Here is a 19,189-nt window from a genome sequence, read left to right on the forward strand (position 1 = left end):
AACAACAACAAAAAAAAAAAAAAAAAAAAAAACACAACACTTGAAGACAAAAGAAAAATCTGTGAAAGTTGGTCCCAAGGTTCTACCAGTGAAATATAAATAAATTGTATTGCTGGAATACAATGGTTTTACAGCACCTCTTCTGTCCATGAAGAAACTGCCACCCTTTACCACCCTCCTCTGTTTAAAAACAGAAGTCACCTATAGCATGCAACTGTACAATGTCGTCATGTTTAAAAACCCTTTGTAAACTCTAGCATGCAGACACCATTTACAAAAAACAGATTACAGAATGCCTGTAATGACAAGTAGGTAAGGTGTAACACAGAGCTTTTTCTGAAATAAAAGCAAACCTTCTCACACCCCCAAAATGAGAATTGTCTGTCTTTCACAGCCCTGAGAGATGGAGGTTGCTGATCCACAAAAGCTAACTTTTTTTTTTTTTTTTTTTTTAGTTAGTACAGAAAGGGAAAGTATGTATGGAAGGTGAAAGTTTTTCTTCTCACTGTTTTCCAACTCCAGTAAACTAGTGAGCAAACTGCTTTTCAGAACAGTATGAAGGGCAGCTGACACAAAGAAAGTAAGCTGCAGTTTTATTCTTCTACCCAAGATAGGATCCAAACTGTGTACAGCAAACGTAGAGGGGAAGGAGAAAACTCAAAAGGATAAGGAGCGAAAGCTGAAGCCTCATCTTTACAAAAAACAGTCTTAAGAACGCTGCTAAAGGCAGATATCTAAGCCCCACCTCCACACACCCCCTTTTCGAGTCACAACAGTTTGTGACTTCTAGTTTCCTAGTTACTAAAACAAGCAAATAATCCCCCCCCCAACTAAATAAAATGAAAAAATCCTGCATATACAAAAATATTTGGCCTCAGTCTGGCTTCCAAGCAATCAACAGAAAAAAAAAAAACAGCACTTCTAAAATTATCATCTTCCACAAAGTAAGTGCTTCATTAAAGGAACCCTTTCCTTATCCCATCCAAATCTCAAAAGTTAACAAAAAACTTCTCCATTTCCATATGCACTGCAACAGGTACTTATGAACTCTGCTGATCTACAGAAGACAACCCAAGGGTTTTATCAGAGCAAAAGCTGAACCTAAGCCAACATATTGAACATAGTCCATAAAACGGGAAGGTTTATGCAATAGGTGAATTATGCCCAAAGCATTTACAACTCCTCCTTTAATGTGATGTTTTAGTGTTGTCCTTTCATAATTATATGGAATAATGAAAATCTAAAGAAAAAGTACTCACACAGAAAGCATGACTGGTGAAAAAAATGGGTGATTTGACTAGACTGAAGAAGACCCATAAGGAGGCTTCTTACATATACGAAAATTGACACAAGGTTGCAAAAATGACAATGAATTTTCAAGAGATCCATGAGCTCTACATAAAACAAGGTAGTCTTGAACAGCAGTGTGATTTAGGCTGCTGTCTGTGAAACCATTTGTAGCCTTACCCATTCACTGGAGATTTTAGGCAATTTAATCAAACATTTATCAGGAACAGATGAAGTATGGGCTATGCCTCTCTGTGCCTGGTGGATCAACAAGATGGCCATCCTTCCTACTCCCACCAAACCACGTGAAATGCAAGCCACGCAGAAGAGCAGAAGATATTAAATAATTTCACTCGACCATATTCCAAAAACTGAGATGCATCTGCATTAGGAAGATGTGACACACATATATATGTGTGTGTGTTCTGCCATAGTTTAACAGATAGACACATTTTAAACTATTGCCAACACAATGCAGTACAGCAATTTGATTTATTATATGCAGATTCTTCTGCATTGCTGCTAAACAGTACACTGGTCCAAAGTTACTAAAATACTTAAAAAACTATACATTATGTAAACAAAACATAAATAAGACAGCATAGTTCTTTGTACATACAGTTTAGTACAGATTGTTAGGAATTCGTGAATATGTACAATTCTATAACATAGACTGCATTTTTTACAATGCATAAATATTTTTTACAGAAACAAATCAAAAATAAATTTGACAAATAAAAAGAAGACACATACTGTCATAAACACACTGCCAAACAGTCCATACTGTAAGATGGAACATGTGCAAAAAGCTAGATTTTTCAAAACTGTTTAATGAAATCATTGGTCATTTCTGACCTTTTTACTAAACAATTCTCTGACAAACTAAATATATTTTTTTTCTTCTTATCCCCATAGGTAAACTGTAAAGAATTGTAATCTTGAGTAATTTTGAGTAATCAACTGTTTTGAACAATGTAAGAAATTATTCAACAGCTATAACTTCCAAAGTCAAGAATGCCCCGCAATTTCAAAGTGGCTCATTTGCTCTAAATTCAGGATGCAGCTTTGTCAGGTTTATCAAGGCAAGATGATTGAGATGTTGGGAAGACAGCGGTAGGATTTCTGCTTGTGGACACAACCACAGGAGGCAGTGATGAAGACACTGAAGAACCTTTTGATGCTGGAGTATTTATAGCATTCAGAATGGCTCCCTCTGGACTAACCAAGAGTTTTTTGATAGAAGTGTCCAAATGAAACACTGAAGTGTTGCTTGGTAAATGAGAATTTGGAGGATGAACAGCAGAAACTACAGCAGATGGAGCTAGAACATTAGCAGGAGATTTTATCACCGAAGACACAGACAGTGTTGTTGTGGACAGTGGAGTACATGAACTAGCTGGAGTAGCTAATACCTGGGGCGTTGCATGAACAATGGGTAAAGCATCTGCAGACCCAAAAGAGTTCACAATTTTTGTAGAGTTTTTCAAAGGATGTTTTGATGTTTGCAAACTTAGTGAATTACTTGGTGCTAGCATGATTTTCGAGGTTATTGAATTAACAATTGGTATACCTTGAGCCTCTTGGCCATGGTTAATATTTAAAGGAGGAGTCTGTTTTGTATTGTAAGACAGAAGAAGAACATGGCTGCCAGCTCCAAGGCCTTGTGGTGGCACAACAAAACAAGTACCATTAATCATTATCTGAGTTCCGGGTGCCAAAGGCATACAGGTGTTAATGACTATTTTCTGTTGAATGCTAGGTTCATTCGGCTGACCTGCCTTGCTCGTTACAGCCGGTGAAGCCGCACACATCTGAATGGTGGAAGTATAAGCATGACTTTGTTTCTCTATACAGAGAGGCACCTGCTGGCACTGTAGTGATGACAACGTAGGAAAAGTTATGACTTTACCTGTATTTGCAGGTGCAGTGGTCAACACACTTTGAGGTTTATGAATACCTGCATTACTTGGCACAGCAGCTGAAACTCCAGGTGACTGGAACTGAAGTAGTGTGGGCAGCTGGCTTTTTGCTACTGGAGGAGGAGCTGAAACTGCCGCCAAACGAGGAATTGTATGTAACACTTTCTGCGGGGTGGCTACAGATCCAGACAAGCTGATGACTGGAAACTGCAAAGTAGGTGTTAAGTTTTGAGGAGATACCACTGGCTGAGTTGTTGAAATCAGCACAGATGAAGCAAGATGTCCTGTTTTCACAGTTGATATACCCACAGTATTTCCAATATTTGCTGTACACAGTCGATTACCCAGAATTGGCCTTATTCTTGAGGGATCATTTCCACCAATCAAGACAGTAGGCCGTGTCCCAGAAGAAGTCCCACTCGGTGTTACTGAAACAGATTCTGCACTTACATTTGCTGTTGTTACTGAAAAGGAATTTGCAGTTTTTGCTGCAACACAGACAGATTCATTAACTGACACAGCACTTTGACTCACAAAACTTGAACACACAGGAACCAAACTACTACTACTTGTCACAGATAAAGCCAAGCCCATGCTCTTTTTGTCTTCTCCCTTAGAAATGGCAGAGTGCAATAGATTAACCGGTGGAGTCTGCTGTGCATTGCCTTTAGTATTTACAATGGTTTGGCCTATATTTAGTCCAATTTTCACATCTTTTACTTGAGCAATAGTTGGTGATGAATGTATTCTTATTGGTGCTCCTATTGTAGTTGGGATCAGAACCAACTGTGGTTGCTCTGTGGTCTTATCAAAGGTTTTGCTGAGGGAAGAAGGAAGGTTATGTTTCAGAGACTCTGCAACTAGATTAGTAACTGATGGGCCATTGGGAATTTGAGTATTAATGAAAACTAATTTCTGAGCACTAATACCGCTGGATGTTAGAGAAGGTATAACATTGACTCCTGATGCCCCACAGGGGGATAAAATAGGTGGATTTGTGACTAAGGTAAGTTTCTGGACTGGAGTACCACTGATTAAATCCCCATTTGTTGCTGAACTAGAACTAGACTCATATTGTATAACAGAATTTGTTTTAGTTTTAGCATCACCTTGTTGCTGCATGGAAGAATTTGGAGTTATGATGGTGCTGTTTTGTCCAACACTAGTCACAATAGCAGGACTTTTTGGAGTTGCTGATGTTGAACTGCTAGCTGATGAAATGCAGGACAAAGGACACACTTGGCTGGTGTTCTCTATTACTTGACCCAAAGTGCCCCCAGCAGCAGGCTGCTGTACTGTGAATTTGATATTTTTCTCCTGGTTAAAATCAACTGGGAAAGATGGAATGTTAACAGAAGAAGCTGTTGGGGGGGTAAATCCAGAAACACATGTTTGTCCAAAATGTGGGAGACCAGATGTGGCTGTTGCTATAGATGAAGGAGTAGAAGATGGTAATGCTGTAGTTTTTGGCACCAAAAAGGCCTGAAATTGAGGTGCATATGTGAAAACTGAACTAGAAGATATACTAGTAGATGAAATCTGGTCTGGGTTTGTCTGTACTTTTACAATTCCTGTGTTTCCACCTCGTGTTGTGACCAGAATAGATTGTGATTCTCTAATACACACGGTCTTCAATTCTTGCCTAGTTTCAAAGGATTCAGTTGTCTGCTGTGAGGCAAGACAATGCAAGGCAGAAGCAGTGTTTGTGGATGTACTTAATGTTGTTGCTGATATCAAAGACTGACTAGCTGTGGAAATAGTAGGTGAAGTCAAAGACACAGGGAATGTGGTAGTTGAAACTGTAGTCTTGATTTTGTCAGTTTCTGTTTGGCAAACCTTAACCGTTGATAATAAGTTACTTGTTGACGTTATACCAGGCAATGTTTGTATGCTGTTCTTGGGACCTGTCCCTTGTGACAAGTTGGTGGTATTCTTGTTAAAAATTGTATTTGGTGAGTGAGTGACAACATTTGCCGGTGCTGTTACCAGTACAGGTGTTAAAGAAACACTGACATTTGTTATTTCTGGTAAAGTTGCACAGTGCAGCTCAGAAGTCTTTTGTTGTAGTGAATTCATGTCCTTGGACACAATTTTTCCTTCTTTCTGTTGAATAAGAAAATTCTTAGGTAAAATAAGAACTTGTTGCATGACTTTTTCTCCAGTTTTAGGGTCAATCACGGGTTGCATTTGAATTTTCACAGAGCTGTTGTTAAGGTCTATTGGTACACAATGACCATTTGGCATTTTGTATACCATTTGTAAAGGAGTCTTTGAATTGGTCTGACAGGGCAATGCTGGTTTTGTCAGTGATGATTCGACAGGTGATAAAACTGGCTTTTCAGAAGTAGATACATTTATGCCTGGTGAAGGTGACACCTGATTTGTTAAGGTCACTTTGTTCCCAATATTCTTGGCAAGCAAGGCCTGGATGGGTTTGGTCCCTTTCAGAAAGCTTGACACTGATGTTGCAGGATCTGTCAAGGAAAATGATTCTGGAGGTGACCCTTCAATTTGTTTCAGCTCAGTCAAACAACTGTCTGTCTGTAGGCTACTTTCTGAACTCTGGACCGCAGCCTCACTAGTGCTTAGTTTAGCTTTCTTCCTTGGTGAAAGCTCATTAGTGCTTTGATCCAGACAACAGTTTTGCTTGGACTGTCGTTTAACAGATTTGGGCAGTGTCTTCTGTATTTCTTTAGAAGTTGATTCTTTTTTCAGAAGTCTGCTTTTTCCTGCAGGTAAATTCATCTCTAGTAGTTTCATTTCATCTGCAAGGATATTAAAACAGAAACGGTGTTTTACAAGTTTGCAATTGATATCTCTACACAACAATTTGATAGTGTTTAGCTAAAGGTAAAATGCTAGTTTGTAAGTGTAAGGCTATGGGGAAGGAGAATGTCTGCTCCTTTAAGGGCATCTGGTCAACGACCTTTTTCAATGCAAAAAGGGGATAACAAGAAAAGAAGGAAGCCATAAACAAGAATGTACAGGGACAGAAACCTGATTAGCATGGGGGAAACTGAGGAAAACTAAACCTGGTCAGACATCCTAATTGATGAGGGCATGTGAGAATTGATTCAGGCAAAGTTACCTAATCAGGGACCTGGCCAGTTGGGACACTAATGGAAAAAGGGGGGACCAGAAACAAACTATATGGAGGCACAGGTCTAACAAAACAGACATGGAGACAATGACAAGAAACAATATCACTGGTCCCATCAACTGATGGGCTTTGCAAGAAACTACAAGAGCCGCTTTCAGGAAAAAAAGGACTTCATGGACTTCGCAACTGGTCAGACTGTAAACCAGGGGGATCATGGACAGAGGGCTGGAGTGTGGGATTCAGTAAAGCTAGACAAATTCATGAAGGGATATTTAAGGTGAGGGGCAGCTGCAAGTCACAAAGATGGGGGTGCAAGGGTGGGCAGAAAAGGGAATAGAAGAAGCTCATCACATGTAAAACAGGGCCAGACAGAACTCTCTTCTGGCTAAGTGCTCTGTATGGTCATCACAGTCTTTTAACTTCTTATTAAATATTTTCCTAATGATCTCTCTGTGTAATCTCACCCCATCCATGTGTGTGTCTGTGCTACAAGGAATGAGTGCTAGCTACTGGTGAGACCTGTGTTTGTGCGTGAAATCTGGTGCCAGTACTAGCACCAAACAGGGCAGTAGGTGCCCCTGACTCAGTGTCAGCTACTGGGGTGGGTGGGGGCCTGACCATCAACAGCTGGAGGGGCCTCAGCCCCCTGGATCTAGGAAGTGTTTTGCAGACTTTGTACCTGCAGTGCCAGCTACTGGGGACACTGGAGTGACAGACTGGGGGCTAACTACAGGAGTCAGACTGTGGGTGTAGGTGCTCCTCCTGGCCTGCAGTGCCAGCTACTGTAGCGAATGTGGCAGGGTGTCTCTGTGTCCAGCCAGTGGGCTGGGAATGGTGTGTGCGTCCTGAAACCAGCTACTGGGGGGACTGGTGTGAACGAGGGACTCAGCACTGCCAACTGGAGAAGTAGGGGGGTCACAGATAGTCTGCCTGCTGCCAGCCTCTGGAAAAGAGGGCCCAAGGCTCTTCACCTTCCCCAGACTGGGTGCGTGTAGGGGTGTGCACATGTAATTCACTGGCAAACTTCAGGCTGGACCAGCTGTAGGGTAGGGGAGCCTGAGGTCCCAGCTGGGGTATCAGGTGGGTGGACAGTTTGTGCTGGTACATCCAGGGGAATTTGCAAGTGTGGAGTGCCTGTGGGATGAGGGTGTGAGTGCTTTGTGTTTGCAGCAAGCACCAAGCTGGACGAGGCAGTGAGTAGGGGGGATGTGTGAAGCAAGTAAAGGAGCATGGGATCTGGGCAGGGGTACCAGGTGGACAGAGAGGGCCATCCTAGTCCTGAGAGGACCTGCACATGCTTGTGAACCTAGAGAGTGGTGTGTGTGCACCTTCACCAGTGGGTTTCTGTCTCTAGCAGCCAAAAAGGAAAGTGGACTCAGCTGTCTGATTATGCTTTATGCCAGTCTTTAATATAGGTGCTGCTGAAGGCAGCACCTCGTCTGTGGCAGCCTGCGTGACAGGCTGTGTCACTGTCAGTGTTGTGTGCATGTGCATCTCTCTCTGGGATGTGTGCTCAGCTTTGCCACTGGCTGAACCTGCTAAAGGACAGCGGTAGTTGCACCCCTCAGCCTGATCAGAGACCCCGGGCCCCTGGGAATACTGAGCTGGGCTTCAGTGGCCTGGTACGGACTCCTGGGCTGGGGTTGCTGAAGGAGGTGGCTCTGTTCCTAAACCTTATAAATAAGCATTTGTCATGACAACTGTGAAGAGCAGTCTCTGAAGTGAGGACTGTTAGTCAGCCTTACTCCATCTTTTACTTTTCTTTAAACAAGTTGTTTCCAATTTAGTTTTATATTGGTTTTACACAGTGAAGTGTTGGCAATGGGAGAGCTGCAGGGCTGGCTTCACAGAGAAAAGACCAGGGGCTGCCCCTGTGCCAAACACAACTGGATCCAGGTGGCTTCAAAATGGACCCACAGCAAGACACAACTAAGCCCATCAGTCAGGCCGGGGACACCACTGGGAAAATGTATTTAAGAAAGGGTGAAACCTTTCGCATCAGAGTGTGTGAGAGAGAAGTGAGAAAACAGTATCTGAGAAACAACTGATCCTGCAGACACCAAGGTCAGAGAAGGAGGGGAAGGAGATGGTCCAGGCATGGAACAGATATTTTCCTGCAGTTCATGGACAGGATCATGCTGGAGCAGATATCCACACTGCAGAGCATGGAGAACTGTACACCACAGCAGCTGTAAACAGTCTGAAAGAAGTCGCAGGCTATGGAGTGCCTACTGGCTCCTCACAGGTACCTGGAGCAGGTTCCTCATGGGTACCAGGGGCTGTGGAGAAGAACACTGATGCTGGAACAGTCTTACTCTGAAGGACTATTGCCTGTGGACCCACACTGGAGCAGTTCTTGAAGGACTGCTGCCTACAGCAGCAACCCATGCTAGAGCTGGGGAAAGGTGTGAAGATGAAGAAGCAGCAGAGACAAACTGCTATGAATTGACCACAACCCCCATTCCCCACCCACCTCATGCCACTCAGTGCAGGGAGGAAGTGGAGGAGTTGGGAATGGTGTAAAGTTCAGCCTGGGTAGGGAGAAAGTGGTTTAGTTTTTGTCTTTGTTTCTGACCATCCTACTTGAATTGGCAATCAATTAAATTAATTTTCCCTACATTGAGTCTGTTTTGTGTGTGACACTAATTGGTAAATGATTTCCCTGTCTTTATCTCGACCAATCTTTATCTTTTCCCATCTTATTTTCTTCTCTGTCCCGCCAAGGACAGGGAATGAGAGGGCAGCTGGGTGGGTATCTGGTAGCCAGCCAAGGTCAATCCACCACAAAGTTAAATTCTGAGCAGGCACATTATGTGATCACAGAAATGATTAAGCATTAATAATGGCAAAAGCTTGCATGAATCAGAACACTCAGATTGGTCATATTCTGCCCCCCTCTAGCCTACACCTATCAGATGTATGTCTAAATCTATTTTAATATTAACAAAATGGTTGCTGAGGTAAAAACTATGATGCAAGCTCACACAGAGAAATTCATTTCCTTAATCAACTTGATTCAGGTCATGGATCAAGTTCAGGCTATCAAATTCCATTAAATGCTTACCATTGTCTGGGTGATCTTTTCTGGGAATTTCCACATGTTCTGCAGACTCTGAAGATTTACTGCTTACTATTGCAAAAGAATCTTTGCCAGCATCAACCTCACTTTCATCATTACTCCACAATTCTCTGGTAAATTTATCATGGTCTGGATGTCTTTTAAAGTCATCGTAGTCCTTCTTCAATCTAGACCTTGAAAGTAACAAAACTAACTTTACCAAAGAATACCACTTTCTTTTAACATTCTTTTGTTTGTATTTGCTGCCACAGTAGTTGGTGTAGAACTAATTGCCTGTGTCCTTCAAAATTTTTCAGGGTAGCACTGCAAGTCTCTAAGCCCCATAAACATGAAGTAACAGTGATACTCCTTTCCTCACCAAAAAAAAAATGAATTGTATGCCATTAAGTCCTCTAACTATAAGCAAAAAGACTGAGTCAATTATGACTATCAGTGTTGAACTGCATTCATTTTCTGCTTCTTACTTCATTTTGCACTGTGACAAACGTATCTGTATGAACTTGAGTATTAGCTGTAACAAGTCTACTCCTTCCTCTGAAAACTGTGTCAACTCGAGAATTAAGTAAATTTTGTTTTTTTGAATGCATCGTGCTTCTGGCCCAGCTATGGGACCTTAACGTACCTTTCTCCTTCAAGAGGACTTTTTATTCTCTGGGCCATTAGAACAGCTGCCACTGTCATTTCCACACGTTCACACTCCACTAAGAACGTGCATGTGATGGAATTGCACAGCTGCTTTACTCACTTGAGCACTCTTCAGAAACACATCCATTTTATAGCACACTTATCTTGACACTCCTAAACTGCTGCATATTTGCATTGTCCCTTCTTCTATGCCATTGTTTAGATGAGATCGAGGGATATTTTAGCATACAAATATAGTGAACTGCATGATTCAGCTTGTGGTAACCAACAAAATATTCAGGAGTATTAATTAGCAAAAGAATAAGGTGATAGCAATTAGCACCTCGTGTAGAACAGAATCTAGAATCCAGTCTGGACCTAAACTCAAGCCTTTGTCACAGTAAGAATAATACCTTAATTTTACCCATTCTTATATGTTAAAAACCTATTTTTTTGCACTGAGTGCAGCAATGACTAGCTGTCCCCAAAGGGATGGGAAGGGAGGAGCTGAGCTGAGTACTGAAAATGGTGGGGCAGAAGACTCACAAACCAGGACACCATCCCACTGCCCCTGAGTGGGAGTACAGGGCAGGCCTGGAGATGGTATCTGGTTTCAGACAAGAGCCCAAATCAACAGGCAAGTTCCTGGTGATGAGGCAGGTCTGAGGTCGAGCTGGGAAGTCAATTCACAGCTTCAGGTCAGGATCAGACCCAGTGATGGCCACCAGGGTTAGACCCAGTCCAGTCATTGTTGGGCCCAATCATGATACAGGACTGAGCTCAGCCTGCGGGTCAGCCAAGATCTGCAAGACCCATAACCAGACAGGGGCAGTGCTATAGCTGAGCTGGAAACTAGCATGTGTATGGCAGAGGTTGACGGCTGCATAATGACCTGAAATTGGGGTCCTGGGCCCACGGGCATGGGATGCAGATGGAGAGCCAGGTGAGGTTCGTCAGGAGCAGTAAGACCTATCTGTGTGCTCTCAGCTTTGACACTCTCACTGAGCGAAAACAACATTGAAGACTGTGTGAAGAGGTAGTGCAGTGATACTTCATTAACTGTATCATTAGGATTTTGAGCTTTAAGTCTAGGTGTGGAAGAACTACAGAAGGACACTGGGGAACTACAGCAGGACACTAGGCAAACAGTACTGTATTAACATGTATTAACATTTCTGAATGGGAATTGCCTTCCTTTCTTCAGCAGAAGTTATGGCATGGTGCCAGTAAACAAATCCGATCAGTAGGTACAAGTGACTTTTCCTTTTAAACCTTGCTGCTATTCAAATACCATTCAACACTACGCTCTACAATTTTGAAAGGAATAGAGTACCTCTCAGAAGGGGAAAATAGCATTTCAGTCATAAAGAGTACTTCTATTAATTAAAGACAACAAAAAGGAAGGAAGAAAAACTCCAGACTCTTAATCCATATCAATGCCTTGCAGTGCTGAAAAGAGCACTGCCCAGCAATTGAAAACCTAGCAGGCCAACACTGTGATTCAATTAGAAGTTAGCTGGCTGACATGCCCTTTGGACACTACAACTGTAGCTAGAGCTGTGATGGTGCTGCTGCTTACATTATCATAAGCAGTCTTCACTCAATTACTTTTTCCCTTTCATTACACCTTTTTTTTTACCACTGTCATTGGTACTACACAACTGTCTAGCAGCTGCATACTGAACTCGAGCGAGACACTGATATAGAATCCCCCCATACATCTCTCTCTCTTTTACCCCCGGTTTGTAAAGACTGTTTTTCAGCTTGAGCTTTCCCTGGTATATTGTGAGTCTGTCCGAGAAGTTCTGCCACAAATATGCCAAGGCTAGTATTGCTGCAGAAATTGTGGTTACAATACAGAGTTTACATATGAGAAATACAAATTCACCTCAAAAACTATCCTCTACTTGAAATGTATGCTTCTTTAGCTACCAGCACACATATATGCCAGACCTCAGCTGCTACCAGCATGAGTAAAATCACCACCAATATGAGTAAAACCCCTCACATTAGGCCTCTCTCATACACAGTACTTCTGTGAAGACACTTTACACTATGGAGCCACTTCCATAAGCACCACAGTTAATAAACAAAAACTAGTAATCTACAGCAGAATTTAAATAAAGGATAATATACATAAAGAATAAACCAGAGAGCCAATATACTGGAAACTGAAATTCCTTCTACCAGTATACCTGTCACTTTCCAAAATGAGTCTGAGTTGCTACAGACAGGAAGAACAGTGACAAAAACGAATAGAAACTCAAACAGAAAAGAATAGAAATGAGTAGAACTTGTACTTTGGTCTATTGTTTAAAGTGAAGTGTTCAAAAATATCCTAAATTTCCAAATAAGGAAATAAGGTTTTTCATTCATGAATGATACCCATAAAGTGACCTACTAAGGAACCACCTCTTACTGTCATTGGTGTTATATGTTTTGTTTCTTTTTCATGTCGTATATTTTATGCTTTTCAGAATTAATTCTGCATCATGTAACTGTGTAAGTTGCTTCCTTCACACTCAACGTATAAGCAGCAGCCTAATTTTATCTAAAATTCAACACACACTCATATTTACTCTTTCAGTGTCTATGTGGCAAAACAGACAACATGTATACGTGTTGTCTGTATACAGGGCAACACCTGTCGTCTGTAAGTCAATACCTGTAACTATAACAGAGAAGTGGCACCAATCTTCAATACCAAATGACATTATAAAATCAGTATCAGGTCTCTACAGGGCTTAGAATATGGGTGCTAGATCCCAAAGAATCTTCGCTGCTGTTAACACCTTTACTTATCTGCCTCTGCTACACTGACATATAATTCTAGATGCATTCTAAATTCACGGGGCTACAACCATGTTTTAAGAATTGACTTGAATTGCTTTGTGGAGAATTCAAAAGCAACCTATTTTGGTAGCTTTAGACAGTAGGCAGTCAGACTTAAAGTGTCATAAGAAGTCCTGGTCCAGTTATGTAGATACGGGTTTTCAGAATCATTTAGCCAAATAAACAGCAATAAAAATCCTAGTTGGATTGTGGTACAACTATTGAGATAGGCATACTTAAGGATTCCAGACCATTTTAGAGAAAAAAAAAAAATATTAGGAGTTAAACTTTACTTAGAGACACTTAGTCTGGAACATAAAATAATCCTTTCATCTAAAGCATTGACAATGCCTCCCTCCTATCTTCAAAGTATATTCACTTGGTTTATTTGAGAAGCAAACTAATATTGATTAGCTTTAAAAAGATTCACTTTGTTCTGTTTCACATCCCATGCACTATTGTTAAAAAAAGAGCAGCTAATTACCTGTTCCTTTGAAATGCTTTCATAAGCTTTGGTTCCCATGGTAACAGTTCATTAAGCAGTCGTATCAACGTACCATGCAATTCCTTTACTGCTTGCTTCCGGTGGTACCATCTTCCCTGAAAACATAAACACCATTTATTTATCATTGCATTACACTTGAATCTTGTTTTCGTGTATTAATCCTACACTAATCATGGTACATGTTAATACAACATAGAAAGAAACCAACTGAAAGAAAATGTTAGTGAGTTTCACTTAGTCTATCTACCCCTAGCGTATGTAAGATGAATGAGTATTTCCACGTTTTTATGCTACAGAGAGATAATATACTAGTTAAGAAAGTAATACTGTAAAGATGTTAGTTTTTTATAGCCAAAACTTAAAATCAAAGCAGAATCTTAAAAAAACACTAAGTTTTTAAATTCACTTATGCTGGTAACTAAAAAATGTATTAGTCTATTTCATACCAAAAATGTATTTACATTTTTAGTAGGTAGAAACAAAATTCCTACAGGAAATCTTAGAATAATTTCATTTAAAGCAAATGATACAATTTATATTATTATTTGCAAAAACAATTTACTACAAATTTCAGGGAGAAAAATCATAGTTTTTGCATTATAATTTTTCAATTTATTCAAAGTTTTAGATAAAAGAATTTTTAATAGATATGTACTGCAACTTGGTTGTTTATGAAACAGCAGGCTATGGACAACAATTTCCAGCTCTAAAGCCTTAAGTTTTTAACTCATGTAATTAAAACTTATTTTCTTATCCAAATTGAAATATGTCATCTTATGATCTTCCATAGAGAATTTCTAGAGAATTGCTTGTTAAGTCTGGAAAGGCTGAATGAGGATAAAAGATAATGGGAAAAAAAAAAAAAAATTAGAGTGTATATACACAGCACTATTTTTTTTTCCTCATTTAAATAGGCAAAATACAATATGGGAAAAAAACCCACATAGTGGTCACAATATGACAAAACATCTTTCTTAACAATCTTAGACACATATACATTCCTCTTAAGTATTTTTTCCAAGTAGTAGTTCTCTGGTTTATTACATAAGCAAATGAACAAGGCATATTTTTACATTAAAATTTCAATCCTGGATATGGGGAGAGCAGACTTCAGGCTGCTCAGGGAACTAGTTATTAAGGTCCCCTGGGAAACTGCTTTTGAAGGCACTGGAGTCCATCAGGGCTGGTCACTTTTTATTAGCCATCTCTTAAGAGTGCAGGAGCAGGCAGTTCCAAAGTACTAGAAGTCAAGCAAGCAGGGCAGAAAGCTGGCTCAGCTAAGAGGGATCTTTTTCTAGAACTTAGGTGGAAAAGGAAAGTGTATGGATATTGTAAGCAAGGTCAAGTGACACAGGAAAACTACAGAGACACAGAGATGCTGTTTGCCACTGTGGGGATAAATTCAGTGCAGCTAAAGTTCAGTTAGAGTTGAAGCTGGTCAGTAGTGCAGGGGACAACAAAAATGGCGTTTTTAAATATGTTAACAGCAAAAGGATGACCAGGACAATATTGGCCCATACTGGATGAGGCTAGTCACCTTACAAATCGGGATGTAGGCAAGGCAGAGACACTTAATGCCTTCTTCACCTCTTCTTTAGCACCGATGCTGAGTCCTAAACCTGTGGAGCCCTGAGCTAGAGGACTGTGACTGCAGTAAAAACTCCCAGCTAACTCTGAACTTCTGCAGGACTGGCTGCTCCAGATGAACGCACTAAGTCTATGGAGCCCCATGGGATTCAACCCAGAGTACTCAAAGAGCAGGCTGATGTCATCACAAAATCTCTTTCAAACATTTGTCAATAGTCCTGGCACTCTGGAGAGGTCCCAGTTGACTGGAAGCTGGCAAGTGTGGTTCCAGCTTTTAAGAAGGGTAAGAAAAAAGATTCAGGTAATTACAGGCTTGTCAGTCTCAGTTCAGTGCCAGGTAAAGTTATGGAGAAGATTATTCTAGGAGTTAAACACCTGAAAGACAAAGCAGTCAGTGCTCATAGCCAGCACAGGTTCAAGGGGGAAAATTCTGTTTAACTAAATTAATTTCCTTTTACAAGATCACCCACTTAGTCAACCAATCGAAGCAGTACACCTGATCTTTTTGGATTTCAGCAAAGCTTTTGATACTGTCTCTCACTGTATCCTTCTGGACAAATTGTCCAGCATACACCTAGACAGTTACATAATGCAATGTATGAAAATTGGCTGATGGGTTGGGCTCAAATGGATTACATAAAACTGATGGACAGTTACTAGTGGGGTTCTGCAGGGCTCTGTTCTGGGGCTGGTTTAATTATTATTTTTTTTTTAGGAATGATCTGGACACAGGACTCAAACTCATACTAAGTAAATTCCATATGATAATAAGCTAGGACCTGTTGAGAGGCCTTGCAGAGAGATCTTGACAAATTAGAGCTGGGCAATCACCAAATGTATGAAACTTAAGAGCAAGTGCCAGATTTTGCACCTGTGCTGGGGCAGTCCTTGATTATGTACAGACTGGAGGATGAGAGGCCAGCAAACAGCCCCAGTATGAGGGATCTAGGGGTTTTGGTCAATGGTAAAATGAATGTGAGTCAACTGGGGTGCATCAAGCACAGCACTGCTAGCTGGTCAAGGGAAGTGATTGTCCTGCTCTACTCTGTGCCAGTGAAGCTTCACCTCAAGTACAGCGTGTATTTTTGGTGCCACAATTTAAGATGGACATAAAACTATTGGAGTGTCCTAAGGAGGGTTACACAGATGGTGAATGGTCTGGAGGGGAAGACGTGTGAGGAGCAGCTGAGGTCCCTTGGTTTGCTCAGCCCTGAGCAGAGCAGGCTGAGGGGAGGCCTCATGGCGGCCTGCAGCTCCCTCACGAGGGGAGCGGAGGGGCAGGCGCTGAGCTCTGCTCCCTGGGGACAGCGACAGGACCCAAGGCGACGGCATGGAGCTGGGACAGGGGAGGGTCAGGCTGGGGGTTAGGGAGAGGTTCTGTACCCAGAAGGTGGTTGGGAACTGGGACAGGCTCCCCAGGGCAGTAGGCACAGTACCAAGCCTGCTGGAGATCAAGAAGCATGTGGACAATGATCTCAGATGTATGGTTTAATTTTTAGGTAGTCCTGTTAGACTTAATGATCTTTGTGGGTCCCTTAAACTCATGACATTCTGTGATTTAGTGATATATGAACAGCTACAAAAAGAGATATGGTATGCTATAGTACTTTTGCCGTTCTAAGTAATTCAGTGCATTTTACATAAATGAGGATTCATTACATCCGTTGACTTGTCAGAGATGTTAAGAAAATAAAGAGACTACAGTTCTGCAAGAAAAAGAAGCAAGACTTGGGAACCTATGTATTTGATACATATCTTCAGCTTTTGATAAACAGCTTCCTGTGGTCCAGCGCACAAAGAAACCTATGGAAGAAAAGGCTGGACGAAGCTCAACTTGTCTGCCATCCAACAGTCTGTAATAATGACTTTTCTATGGACCGTGGAATAATTCCTTTCTACAAATTTCAGCTGATCTCTACAATGCGCAGCAGGGCCAATCAGGCTGAATGCTTGTTTGAAGACCAGGTATCTTATTTATAAGTAATCATTTACATGTTACATAGCAAAATGAACAGCTACCCCTTCAAATTCTTTGATTAAAATTAAAAAATCAGAAGGTTTTAACTGGGAAATTATGCCCCATTACCACATAACAATTAGTGCTGAGCCCACAGGCAACCCAGGAAACTGCTCTAATTTTCCCCACTTGTGGCCAGTCATAATTTGCACATGTAATACACTGCAGCATAAAACCTGCCACTGAGCACTGCAACAGGAAAATAGCCTTTGTGTATACTGCAGCCTACCAAATCAATATCACCTCTTAATACTAGCAGTCAACAGAATTAATTGCTAATTTATGAGAGAATTACGTGCACAGATTTATCTTTCCTGTAAAGTATATAAAATATTTCACAGAGTTTTAAGTGATTGATTATACACTACCTAGTATCAGTGGATTATGTCAAAACAAAAAATAAATTATATCATTACTGTCAGAATATAGAAATGCTGTACATGATCTGATATAGCAAAGAATAGGATGTGTGAAAAAATGTATTAAAATGACTACAGAGTAAAAATCAACAAGACATGGTGAATTTTTAAGAAACTCATTTATTGTTAAATAAGATTTGGTTTATACAGGAAAACAAAACAAAACAAAACAAAAAAACTGTATCTATGAGCCAGATAAATACTAGCTGAATCACTGAGTAAACTTCAAAGTGATATCTGTATCATGCATTGAATAGCCGGACACAAGTAGAAGGCTTAATCAAGAATAGACCTCAGAACTTTACCGCCTTCATTATCACGTAAAGGAAAGCTCTTTTTTTTTAGAGGTCACATTTCTCCTTGCTTAAAAAAAAAAAAAAAAAAAAAGGCAAAAAATACACACAATTCTAGTGATAGTTTTTTAATGAAAATTATTGTCCTCTACTTACCATCTCTAGAAAACCCAATTTGATTCCCAATCATTTTTATGCAATTATGTAAATACATATTAACAAATTTATTAATTATTTTCCTGTATTTCAACTACTCACTTTTTTACTGGGGTTTAGTAGTTGGCAGTAAATCTGGTAGTGACAACACACAGAAATTAGAGTATCTTTTCCTCAGAAAGAATATCCTTCCCTCAGAAACAGCCACGGTGCAGAACATATAGGGACCAAAAAGTTTGGAAAAATAAATCCTTATTTTTTCAATAACTGTAGTTCAGTTCAATCAGCTATTGTTCCTTAAATTTTAAAATATAAAAAGGGAAATAAAAAATGTCTACAAGCTTGAGACACATCACTACAAAATTTAGCATTACGTTTGTTATGCGATTTAATTCTCTAATATAGTGTCCTGGTTTCAGCTGGGATAGAGTACATAGAGTTTCTTCATAGAAGCTGGTAGGGTGCTGTGTTTTGGATATCTGATGAAAATTGTGGTGATAAAACACTGATGTTTCAGATGTTGCAGGGCAGTGCTGACTGGAAAATGGACTTTTCAGCTTCTCGTGATGCCCTGCCAGCAAAGAGGTTGAGGAGACACAAAGAGCTGGGAAGGGACGCAGCCAGGACAGGTGACCCAAACCAACCCAAGGAATATTCTATACCATATGACATCGTGATCAGCAATAAAACTGGGGGGAGAAGCCTGAGGGCAGGGCACTGCCATTGCTCAGGGACTGGCTGAGCATCAGTTAGATGGTGTTGAGCAGCTGCGGTGTACATCACTTACTTTGTGTATTCTTTTCTTTTTTTTCCTCTCCTCTTTCTCTCCTATTAAACTGCCCTAAACTCATGAGTTTTGTTTTGTTTTTCCATGCTTCTCTCCCTCTGGTGTGCATGAGTGAGTGAATGGTTGTGTGGTGCTTAACTGCCTGCTGGGTTAAACTACAACACATAGTCTTGTGATTTTCCAATAAAAAAGCAAATCAATGATTGATGAAGCTATGACCTAGATCCCTACTTCAGCAATATGTAGCAGCCTACTTTCTACGCAACATAAACTTCCCTTTACAAATATTTATGTAGAAATATTTATGTATAAAATGGCCACAAATTGAAGCTCAGGAAGTTTAGGATGGACTTTAGAAACTGTATTTTTATCAGAAACCAATGGCATTAGAACAGGTTGTCCAGAAAAGCTGCTGAGTTGCCATTCCTTCATGTTTTCAAAATTCCACTCAGAAGGCCTTGGCTGACCTACTGAAACAATAGCAGTAGTGCTGCTTCAAGGTCCATGAAATTTGAAGGTGTCTCTTCAAATGTCAGACTAGAGGATTTCTTAAGGTGAAAGATAAAGCCTCTGAATATGAACTG

At 40.6% G+C, this 19,189-nt stretch overlaps 1 protein-coding gene across 4 annotated transcripts in view; it reads right to left on the bottom strand.

The window, feature by feature from the left end:
• Positions 1–1,760: 1,760 nt before the first annotated feature.
• The window catches only part of BRD10 (bromodomain containing 10), a 59,371-nt gene continuing 41,942 nt past the window's right edge, over positions 1,761–19,189 (bottom strand). For 3 of the 4 annotated variants that reach the window (XM_068666139.1, XM_068666138.1, XM_068666141.1), the window contains 3 exons: positions 13,326–13,441; positions 9,371–9,558; positions 1,761–5,971 (listed from right to left, as the gene is read on the bottom strand). In XM_068666139.1, coding sequence (XP_068522240.1) covers positions 2,340–5,971; positions 9,371–9,558; positions 13,326–13,441 — 3,936 coding nt within the window. In that variant the 3' untranslated portion in view covers positions 1,761–2,339. The remainder of the gene's footprint in view (positions 5,972–9,370; positions 9,559–13,325; positions 13,442–19,189) is intronic. The other variant, XM_068666140.1, reaches the window with a different exon arrangement.

The sequence above is a fragment of the Anas acuta genome, chromosome Z (assembly GCF_963932015.1).
Source record: "Anas acuta chromosome Z, bAnaAcu1.1, whole genome shotgun sequence".
NCBI classification, from domain to species: domain Eukaryota; kingdom Metazoa; phylum Chordata; class Aves; order Anseriformes; family Anatidae; genus Anas; species Anas acuta.